Source organism: Octodon degus, unplaced genomic scaffold, assembly GCF_000260255.1.
Source record: "Octodon degus isolate 3935 unplaced genomic scaffold, OctDeg1.0 scaffold00159, whole genome shotgun sequence".
Lineage (NCBI taxonomy): Eukaryota > Metazoa > Chordata > Mammalia > Rodentia > Octodontidae > Octodon > Octodon degus.
In genome coordinates, this window is record NW_004524735.1 from 4,745,320 (window position 1) to 4,757,402 (window position 12,083).

At 40.5% G+C, this 12,083-nt stretch overlaps 1 protein-coding gene across 1 annotated transcript in view; it reads right to left on the minus strand.

The window, feature by feature from the left end:
* The window catches only part of Nell1 (neural EGFL like 1), a 990,534-nt gene that overhangs the window by 675,334 nt on the left and 303,117 nt on the right, over positions 1-12,083 (minus strand). Inside the window, exon 14 of the mRNA XM_004642698.1 lies at positions 6,381-6,509. Within this exon, the coding sequence (XP_004642755.1) occupies positions 6,381-6,509 (129 nt within the window). The remainder of the gene's footprint in view (positions 1-6,380; positions 6,510-12,083) is intronic.

Consider the following 12,083-nt stretch of genomic DNA (forward strand, 5'->3'; position numbering starts at 1 on the left):
CTTGAGTTTTTTTTTTTTTTTTTTTTCATTTGGTAACAGGAAAATCTTGCAAGAGCAGAGAGCTATTCACCAAAACAACTTCTTCCAAAGCACACAAATAGAGGATGTTTACAACTTTCCCTCTAGGTAGGTGTGACCAATCTCCGAGTCCTGGCCAGTGGAACAGAACAGGAAGAACCGGTCCAGGCCCATAAAGTGTCTCCTACTAATAACTTCCCATTCTCTTTCCCCTTGCAAGGTGACTTTGGAAGCCAGTAATGCACATGGTGGGGCCAAAAGAGGGGAAATGTTGAGTTTCTGAGTCATGGCTCTGAAGAAAAACACCGCAAAGTGTTTTAACCAGGAGCACCTAATTGAAAGATTATGCGAATGCAAACAAAAGCTTTAATTGTGTTAAATGACAAATAATTTGATTTATTCTCTTTTTTTCTATAAATAGTTGATCAGAACAACTTTTGAGAAATGATTCTTTCATGAAAATCCAAATACAGGCACTCATGAGATGGAGGAAAGCATTCTGAAGAAAAGGTGGGGCAGTTTATAGGAGACAACATTAACAAGCAGCATCTAAGCAATACACAGACTGTGTACTAGGACAAGTTAGCAGAAGCAGTTCTTGTCTGGCCTACCAACTCTGAATTTTTTAACTTAGCTCTTGAACAACACTAACAGTCAAATCTACACAAGACAGTAGTCTCATATGAAACTAGGAATCCGTCTGGAGCTCACTTTCTTTTCTCTTCCCTTCCTTGTTTCCTTCTTTCCCTCCACCAAATATATTTAACAGACTGTACTTCACAATGTACTATTCTAGATGCTGGAATACAATGAATGAAATAAAATGTCCTCATGCAGTTTATATTTTAAATAGCCAAAGTCAGATAAATGTAATTTTACATAACAGATGCTATAATGATAATGAAACACAAAAATTCAGCTGGTCTACGGAGTAGCAGAGGGGAGCTACAAAGCTAATTTAGTGGTTTAGGAAAGGCTTTTTCTAGAGATGGTCATATTGAGTTACAGTTTCAGTGAGAGAGAGAGAGAGAGAGAGAGAGAGAGAGAGAGACAGAGAGACAGAGAGACAGAGACAGAGACAGAGACAGAGACAGAGACAGAGACAGACACACAGACAGAGAAACAGAGAGGCAAGTTTACAAGAATCATTTGAGAAATGATTCTTTCATGAAAATCCAAATATAGGCACTCATGAGATGGAGGAAAGCATTCTGAAGAAAAGGCAGGGCAGTTTATAGGAGACAATGTGAAGGACACATAGGACTAAAGAAAGAAATTTCTGCCCAGACCAAGGGAGGGACACAAAGAACTCCAGTATGATCAGAAAAGAGGCACATAGAGAATGTGGGACAGGTGAACATGGAAAGCAGGCAAGCTCCAGCTCACACAGATTGCTCCATGTGTCCAAATTCGTTCTAAGAGGCACAGGAGCCACAAGCCAACTGCAGGTAGAGGTGTGGCTTAATCTGACTTATACTTCAAAGGCTCAAGGAAGTAACCAAGAGATACAAAAGTGGACCACTGCAATGATTAGCTAAGGGATCAAGGAGGCTGGGATTAGGGTGGAAGCAGTGAACAGAGCCAGGTATGGGGGTTTGTGACTTATCGTGCAATAAAGCAAACAAGACTTCCTGAGTCGCAGATCTTGGGAGTAAGGGAAAGCGTGGAACAAGAGTGACCTGTACACATCACGGCCCAACCATCTGGGTGGATGGATGTGCCTTTATTTGAGATCAGAAGAAAAAGGCCTGGTCCTGTGTTCTCAGGACCTACCTAAAGTACAGCTTTATAATCCAAGCTAGATGATGAGTCAACTACACTTCTATGAACTACCCTAATAAAATACTGGTGTATATCCTTATCACAAAAGCATAACTCAAAAATTCCAATTAATACTTTACAAAGAACTTTTGAAATATGGTCACCAGAAAAAAAGTGTTCAGTCAGCTTCCCTAGTTATGATAACTGATTGTTTACTCCATTTGGTTTGACAAGGAGTCTTCCTGAGTCCAAAAGGTTAGCAACAAACCCTTTGGTCTGATGCAAGCACAATAACGATGATTTGGATTTGCTGCTGCTTTTCTTCTTAACAGAATTCTGAGCAGCAACTTGGAGCAAGGGCTTAGGCATTAAGAAGGGCTCAGAGGAAAGGAAGGGCAGGAACAGATGGAAAGTAGCCTTGGACATAAGAGGCAGAAGCAAAGAAAAAACAGACCCAGGACAAAGGGCCCCTGCATGTGCTCTTAGGAGGACAGTGGTACAGGGATGCACTGGCAGAGAAAGGGTGGACATTTCTGTGTCCTTTAAAAGGGAAGGTTGGGTTTGCCAGGTATGCGGGAAACAGATACCTCCAAGAGCTGTGAAAGTAAAATTAAGGCAAAAGGATACTCCAAGGTTGTTTTGATGGTTTGGTTTGGTCTGGTCTAGTCTGGTCTGGTCTGGTCTGGTCTGGTCTGGTCTGGTCTGGTCTGGTCTGGTCTGGTCTGGCCTGGCCTGGCCTGGCCTGGTCTGCTCTGCTCTGCTCTCCTCTGCTCTGGTCAAGTCAGGTCTAGTCTGATCTGGTCTGGTCTGGTCAGGTCAAGTCCGGTCTGGACTGGTCTCACCTGCTCTTATTTTATTTTGAATTGTTTTCTTAAGGACTGGAAACAAAGCCCAGAATCTTCACACTCAACCACATTCCCAGCCTTCTTTAATCTCATTTATTTATTTACTTACTTACTCACTCCCTTACTTACTTATTTTGAGACAAGGTCTAGCTGACCGTGCTGGAATTTACAACCCTTCTACCTCAGCTTCCCAGACTGCACTCCCACACCCAACCCAGGTGTCCTTTACTCAAGCAACCTAATTCCTCACAGACCAGTGAGTGCAGGAGGCAAGCATCAAGCTTTGGTTTAACAGTGTACAATCAGAAGGTGCCCATGATTCCTGCCTATCCAAAGCAGGATTTCAGGAAAACAAAGGCCAGATTGGAGTATAATCTGGACTACACAGATCACAATGCCCAAGAATTTTATAAGATGTAAAAGAGTCAAAGGAAAAAAAATGTAAAATACAGTTATGTGGTTAACTCTTGGATAATTCAAAGTATAATTAATCACAGTGGCCCACTGGCCCATGCATCCTCTTAAGCAGGAATCCATGGCTTTGCTCCTATGGAAGCATGCTTGCGCTGGCCTCCGCATGCCATCAATCTCTACACGGCTTGCTCTTCTGGGAGCTGTTTCTCATCTGCACTCGGATTTCTCTGCCACTTCCCCAGCCTCTCCCCTCTCAAAGGGTTGAGCTCTCTGTCATCACGACCAATCATGGGAAGAAGTTAGAATCACCTTGCTAACTGATTGCTGTGTCTCACACACCTCAGTACTTTTATTATGTGAAACTGTTAAATTCCTACCAATGCAGGAAAGGTTTTCTTTCCAAAATATATCCTTGAATGAATGCAGCTCGGCTTGTGCTCTTCCGAGAAAGGAATGAGTTCATCTTTGTAGCTTATTATTCTCAGCGCCCCATTACTAACAACAGGCCCCGACAGAACTGACGAGACCTAGCTTTTCCGGCTAACACTGATTTCCCTCACCACACGTTCATTGTCCCAAAAGGCGTGGATGTAGGAATCCCACTAAGTCAAAGTACTGACTTCCCTGAGCACACTGATTTCAAGACACTCATTGACATTAATTACTAAAACTGATGACAATAATGATGACAGGTCTAATCTATTGAGTGTTTAGTAAATACCAAAGTGTTTCCTAAATTTTAGACATGTGGTGTCCCATGATCACACTACCTGGGAAATCCAATTTACCACCTTTGGATCTGACAGAACAAAACACTAATGTACACCTGTGGTTTTTGAAAAAAATCTATTTCCTGATAGCAGAGCCAGAGCAGAGCAATGACCATCCAAACCTGCTGTGCTTCTTCCGGTGACATTCAATACTTGCTGTATTAAAAGTTGCTTTTGGTTGCAAGCGCTGATCTCTCCAAACCACACAAGGTCAGGATGAAGTAATTCAGATAACGGCCCCCTCCACACGCTCCAGGGGTGTGTGTGAGTGCTTCTCACTCACACTGTGCGCCCATCGCCTGTCAGTTGTAACCCGCTCTGTGTTATCATTCTGGAACACTGGCTAAAAGCCAAGCCCTGAGCTTCAGCACTGCCAGTTTCTGTGCCAGAGAATGAGGGAGAATTCTGCCAAAGTTCTTCCAGTGTCCCCTCTGAAATGACAGTGACACACTTACACCCACTTAAATTCCTTTGACCCAACCAGCTGTGCAACAAATTGAGGATGTAGCAAGTATTCTGAACAACGGTAACACTTTGGAAAAGTGAGTGGTAGGAAGGGTGGATGAGCCTTGACATCTGCATTTATAAAACCGGGCGTTAGAGGAAGCAGCACTGCCATTTTCCTAACAGATTTAATTAATTCTAAAGAAGTATACCATATAGAAAAGGCATCTGGAAAATCCAAAACACTCTGCAGGTGAAAGTCTTATCATTTAAGGCTAAGCGTAGCACCTACCATACATGGCGGAATGCACGTGACACCACATTCCTCTTCACTCATCAAAACAGCTTCTTATTATAAGGACACAGAGTTTATAAGAATATACATTTAGACTCCAAATTCAGGAGGAAGGATCATCAGTAGGATCCCCCTTGCTGGACTTCCCCACACATCACTTCTAATTTAAAATAATGTGTCAGATACTATTTAAGACCAATTCATTGAAAATGTCATCACAAAGAGAAAACATCTCCGCTCACCAGGTTCATAAAATACTAAAGCAGTCTTCAAACTGGAGACATTTTTAGCTCGAATTGCACAGGGCAAAAAGAAGCAACCTCCTGTGAATTGTATCACGCCTGACAAAAGGGCTTATTATCTCCCATTGATTGGCTGGGAGTTCCGTTATCTCCTCCAAGGCAGTTTCTACAACAATCTCCGCAGAGCAAGAGTCCTTAATGCACCATGGCTCTGCGACTACCCCAGGAAGTTAAGAAAATTGAAAGCCTTTTGTGCTTCCTCTTGCAGTAACAGCCTGGACAGGCTTTTCGAGCTAGCCTGGACAATGTGTGTAATATTTTGTTTTAATTTGCAAGCCAGTCTTGTTCACTGGGGTTTAATATCATGAACCATTTTTGCTCCATTTACACAGCATAAAATACAGCTTGCACGAAGCAGTTCTGATATATCTAGTTCTCTTTATGTTAGGGTGAGACAATAAGGACAGGCCATAGTGCCCACCTCTACATTTGTGTAACCAATCACTGCAGAGTGCAATGCTTATGTTAGAGCCAGGAAAATGGTCACAATCTCACTTTAACCATTAAAAATGTAAGGAAATCCTAGCTTCTGCCCACCCAAAAGCTACTCCCAAACTTTTCTGTTGCTGCCTCCCTATGCAGCTCAAACAAAGGACAAAGATCATTTGGTATCAAGAAAGACAAACTGAGGGTCAGCAAGATAGCTCAGTAGACTACACGCTTGATTAGGCAAGCGTAGGGGCCAAGGTTCAATCCCTGGCACCACATGCAATGCAGACCCCACCCCCGGACATGCTGAGCCAACGATGGACCTGGGTTCATTCCCAGTACTGCACACCATCCTGGCAGAGAAAGCCAGGTGTGGTGCAGTACACCTGTAACTCTCATGCTGGGGAGGCTGAGACAGAAGGATTACTATGAGTCTGAGCTGCACAGTGAGACCCTAAAATCTATGCTATTGGAAGAAACTTCAGCGATGTTCTGCCATGTAGAGAAGAAAACTGCATCACTGAAACCCACTGTCATGGCTTTTGTCCAGGTGCCAGAACCATGAGTCCTCTCACTGTGATTCTTAAAGACTTGTCATTGGCAGAGCAGAACATAAATGAATCATTGATTGCTTCTTGGCCTTTTGGCTAAGATCAAGTATAGATGAATCATTAAGAAATCCAAATGAAGAAACATCTGACCTTGACAAGTGAAAAACATGACAGCTGGGATTAAAACAATGCCAAAATGCTATTGGAAGAAACTCCAGCACCAAACACGCAGTTGAGCTCGGCGATGACAATCTGCTCAAAATCGCAAATGGAAACTTTTAGGATTATTCCGGTAATTAGCAGACCCAGTGGAGCATGGGGTGTGTATGCCCCTGTATTCATCACTAGTTTCAAAAGTCTTGCTTTCTCAGGTTAGGTAGCCCACATAAAGCCAGAGCCCAAAGTATCTTAAGAACTTGAGTAGCTGGCGTGATTTTGTAGGATGCCCTAGGAACAGAGCCCAGCGATGGCTTTCAGTCCTCCACTCCAGCTATGAGGAGCATACTGCCAGGCCAGTGTCTGGTAAGTGACACAGTTAGGCCCCTCCCTACCTTCACAGTAGGCGGGGTCTCCCTGGACGGAGATGTAGCCGCTCTTGCACTCACAAGTCGCTTTCGTGTTCCAGTTTCTGCACTCTGAGTTTTCACCACATTTAGGTGCTTCAACACAAAAGTTATGCCCTGTAAGATGCACAAAAAATTCTACATCACGAAAGGCACAAAGGGGACCAAATAGCGAAACACAAAACATTTTTTACTATCTGTCATAGTGCATGAAGATACATGCTGGCAATATGCAAAGGATGGAAAAGAGAAACAGGATACTCCGGGCCGTCCCATCACTGAAGAGCTCCTTTCCTTGACACTCACACTAGCTGAGGGTGCTCCTGCCAAGAGGCTTTCACCCACGGTGACCTCAGACCCTCCACCTATGACCTTCTTATATAATTAATTTCATAATTGCTTTATTGTGAAATGTACAATACACATAAAAGATACAAATAAATGTATGAATATACATGATAGAGTGAAAATGCTATCAGTGTCCCTTGATTATATCCATCCAATGCATCGTTCTCCCAGCCACCAGAGATGAGCATTAGTTTTATATTGATTATATCCTTTCACACATTTATTATTTTATAACACACAAGTGCTTATTCTCAAACAAGTTATTATTTGGTTTTTAACATTGAAATGTTAAAAACCAAATAATGAGAAATAAAATTATACTATACAAGTCTAAATGGAGTGCTTTGCTCTCTTCATTCAGACTAATGCCTATAGGAATCAGCTGTCAGAATTGTACTATTTCATAGTATAAAGGTTCCATGACTTATTTTATACATTATATTGAAATAGGGTTATTTCACACTTATAATTATAAGCAAGATGTCTAGAGATATTCTTAATCATGTTTTCTGGGGAATTTTTGTAGAACACATATTTGACATTTCCTTTCTTTAATATTTCTTCCAAAATTCCTGCCATTCCTTTCAGGATAATTATTTTCCTTCCTAAATATCTCTCAGGAAGATCCTTTGGTGAGGATCTTATAATAGTTACTGTACTAGATTTTAATTCATCTAAATGTCCTTATTTATAAACTATGCTCATGATTGAAAAGTAGTTTTACTACATATATACAGTTTTGCTGTCTCAACATTTTGAAGATATTATTTCATTTCTATAATTTGCATTGATTATTGTTGAGCATTCATTTGCTAATATAGTTCCTTTGTAACTACTTATTTTCTATGTTGACACTTTAAAGATCAAGCTGCTTGTTTGGTTGGTTGGTTGGTTGGTTGGTTGGTTGGTTGGTTGGTTGGTTGGTTGGTTGAGTAGGTGGGTGGATGGGTGGTTGGTTGGCTGGTTGGTCAGTTGGTCAGTCAGGTGGTTAGTTGTTTCGGTGACTGGTTTTGCTTTATATTCTTCAATTTTACTCTAAGATCCACACCTCTGCACTTATTTTTATTTAGTGCTCTTTGGATTGTTTGAACTTCAAAAACTAATGAACTCATTCATCATTTTGTAAACTGATCAAATATTCTTTCTTAAAACATTGTCTTTGTGAGCACTTCTTCCTGTTGCTTAGATTTGCTTTCAGATAATATACTTGTTTTGCTTTCTAGGCTGAACTTTATGTGGCTTCCAGATGTGTCTTTCAGTTTTTATTTGTCTTTTGAGCTGTGTAACACCCTGTTTCAGTCACTGACATTGTTTTAATTTTTAGTTACTATATTTTCTAGATACTATTTGATTCTGCTTTAACCTGTTTGGTCAAATTTGACAGTCCTTCATTCTTTCATCTTTTATTTTATTTTGTTTTATTTTGGACAGGCTGTACAGGGTGTACAGGGTCTCACTGCATAGATCAGACTCAGAGGGATCCTCCTGTGTACAGCCTCCCAAGTTCTGCGATTACAGGTGTGTGCCACCATGCCCAGTCTCAATTGCCATCTCAACGCGCCCCGGGGTAGGGCTGGTATGGCAGTCATCTTTTATTATTTTTATTTCTTTTAAACAACTTAAAGATGCATATTTTTATTAGTTGTGATGTTTTCCATATTTGCATATATGATTGTGAGTTTTTAGTTTATGCAAAGTATCATACATGATGCTTTTGTATTTTGAGTGATTCTTTTATTTGTGACCACATATTCTTTGGAATTTAGTCTGTGGGAATTACTTGACGTTTTGGTTTTGAGTTGCATTTCCTCAGACAGTGTTTGTGTTTGATTCCAACAGTTGCCTGGGGGAGCTATCAACCTAAAATCACTTTAAACTACACTTCTGCCTTGGGGATGAGCATTAGCCAAGCAGGCAGAATAAATGCTGGGGCTAAGCTTTTAGGAATGCAAATTTTCTCCTCAAGACCACGGTGTAGCCTCAAGACTGATGGGCACACCTCTTACACACAAATTCTTTGCTAAGTCACCCACAGAGAGGTTTAGCCTTCAACAGTCTTCCTAGAGCAATTCGCACTAGGCTCAAAGTGTCTTTGTCTTTCTACACAGTGGCCATCAAAAGCCATATCCCGAACCACACAGGACCAAAACTGCTCTCAGGACACATAAGAAATCCCATATGTTTGCCTGTCTTAGTGGCATCAAAATTTTTCAACATTTTTTGTCTCTAATTCTCTTTTCTTACTCTGTTGCTCTAACCCTAACACTAATCCTAGACCTAACCCATCAAATTTCCAAAAGAAAATTGTTTATATATTCCCCATCACTTGGGGGGGATCTAGGAGAAAGAGGTTAGACCTACTACGAAAGTTATCAAGTTCTAGGACACTATGTACAGACATATTTTATCATCTTTAAATCAGCACATTTTTAGTAAATATAATTACTGTGTTGCATCACATATTGTGTTCCCATGGAAACAAATAGACCGATAAATCAAGAGATCTAATTTGTAATTCAGAGTCTGCAGATGAGAAATATTATAAAGCACTTTGTTCATCTAGGTACAGATCCTGGAAAATTAAGAAAAATTGCTTTTCAATGCAGGTTTCTCAGAGCCCTGGATACAGGTAAGTTGTTATATAGGGCTCAATCCCCCTGTTCCAATTCAAACAGAATAGCTACGTTTTTATATTTTTTGACTTATGGACCACAGCAACAACAATTTGGGGTTTAGAAAATATGGAAATTGCTGGGTGAGATAAACTCCCAAAATTAATTCATCTCAGCAATGAGAGTCTAAGATGTTTTATCTAGGAATTGTAAACCAACAATGCTTGGGTTGTATTTAATCTGGAAAATGAAAATAAATTGTATTAAATACTACCAATAAAAAATTTTATTGGTAGTATTTAATACAATTTAATTATACAAGGATAATACACCTTATTAGTATGGTGTTGAGAATGTTAAGTGGGCTGAAGTCTATAAAGCACCGGAAAAGCTCTAGCAATGTACATATGCAGTGTCATCGCAAGTAGTGCCCAAGATGATGATGGTGGTGGTGGTGGTGGTAGTGATGGTATGTCAAGGATGATCGAGTTAATAATTCCACATGCTCAGTTTCAAGATGAGAAAAGAGAAGCTCAACCTCTCTCAAACTCACCAACACCAAGCTAGCCAGTGGTATCACCAGGATTTTTAATTAGGTCTGGCTAGTCGCAATGTTTGGGTACTCCTTTCTATCACAGCCAAATCCAGCAATAAAAAGTAAAGAATGTAGCCACCTCTTGGGATGTTGGTATTACACCAAGTCTCATATCTATGACCTGCTGGTGGTGATTTTCTCAGGAAAAAGAAGAATAAGAGGCTAACTTGGCAGAAATCCAAAGCGGCTGGCACTTGGGAACATGTCTACAAGGACTCGAAAAGCCTACGACCCTAAGAACAAGATGCCTTTCTACTAAAGGAGTGATTTTAAGCACCAGAGCTCTCCATGCCAAAAGAGCCTGTACTTCAAGTCTTACATCAAAATTGATCAATAATTAAGTTGTCACATTTTACTCATCATAACGCTCGAACCAGAGTCACAAGTGCATCTTTTCTCACATGTGTTCGTTGCTCTATTTCTTTCTGATTCTGCGTCACTTGAATTTTACTTACTGTATGCGTTTAACAGCACAGACAAAAGCTTTCCAAACACTATGGTGAACACATATCAAAGCATCACATGATAACCCGTAAATATCCACAACTATTGTCAATTAAAATAAAATTAAATATTCAAATTTACATTAAGAAAAAAAAAACCTTTCCAGTGCACATCACTCTATCAAGCATGTGCCAAATCAACACACAATGCCAAGAATCAGGGACATTTTTTTTCAGGGACAGGGAGGTTCCCATGGGACAAACCAACCTCAGTGTCAAGTCCTTTTCGTATGGGTCTCTCCATTCTGCCAAAATAACTAAATGCAGCTCACCATAGGCATTATTTATTCAAGACCCACTTGCCCCAAGGAAGGAGCAACCATTCAGTCAGGATTAAGTAGATCCCCACTTTGTGGACAAGCATCTGGAAATGCAAAGTATTTCAAATATTCCCTGCCACAGCAAAGCTACAAACTTTAAGAGGAGATGTTACCTATGAGGTAGCAGCGAGCCTAGGCAGTCTACACGACATGAACTATGAGTAGGTCAGATGCTTTTAAGAGTTTCAGAGACAGCAAAATCTATCTGTATACTGCAAAACTACATTATATGGAAACTTGAAAAAGAACACAGATCCTCATAAGAATGAGATTTTCATCTTTGTGAAAAAGAAAGGGTGAATTTGGGAAAATCTCAAATAATCTGGCATAGGTATAATGATAACAGTGAACATTTATTGAGCACACGCTATGAGCCTGGTAATCAGCTAAGTGTTTTAAATACATTATCCCATTTAATTTTGTTAACAATTCAATACAGTGAAATTATATACAGGGTACTGTTTCACAGATGTAACAATTAAAGTTCAAAGAAGTGAATGCAGTAGGCAAGGCACAGAAAACCATAGCCCAAATCAGACTGAAACCAGAACTTTGAATCACTGTGTTCTACTCCCAAGAGCAACAGATTTCACATTGTTCTATCCAGTCTACAACTTAAAGTCTTCTCATTTTAAAACACACATACACACTTTTGCTATTTCTTAAGAAATACAACTTTAATCACTTCACCTTCCTTACTTACTCTAGATTCTAAGTCTAACTAATTCTGCTTAACCAAGAGCTTCCTTCACAGGAATAGTTGCACAGATGCGTGACTCATAGAGTGGGTGGACAAATGACAGCTAGACATTGGGGCTGGAAAATTAGAGGCAGAATCATAGATGGGTGAAAACAGCAAGGTCTTGCAATCCCCATCATCATCAACTGGAAGGCAAATTTGATTCATGCACTGGTCACCATATTTCTTTCCTTAAACATTTTTATTGAGGTGTAATTTACATGCCATATGAGCTATCCACTGTACCAAATTTGATATTTTAGTCATTTCCACAGCTGTGCACCCCTAACCACAGCCCAGTTCTAGAACACATCCCTCACCCCAGCTGGTCATCATCATTCTTAAAACTGCGGCACCTCAGCCTCTGAGCAGGCTGCCAGCTCATAAATCCACAACTAATTCTTCACCTTTCAGAATCCTTCCAAAGGCTTTGTCTTCCTTATCTTATGTGTCTGGATCCCATGACATTCAAGATGCACAGCTTTCTCTTCTGGCTATTTGTCTTCAGTTCCTCTCTCTCTCTGTCTCTTTCTCTCTCTCTCTCTCTCTCTCTCTCTCTCTCTCTCTCTCTCTC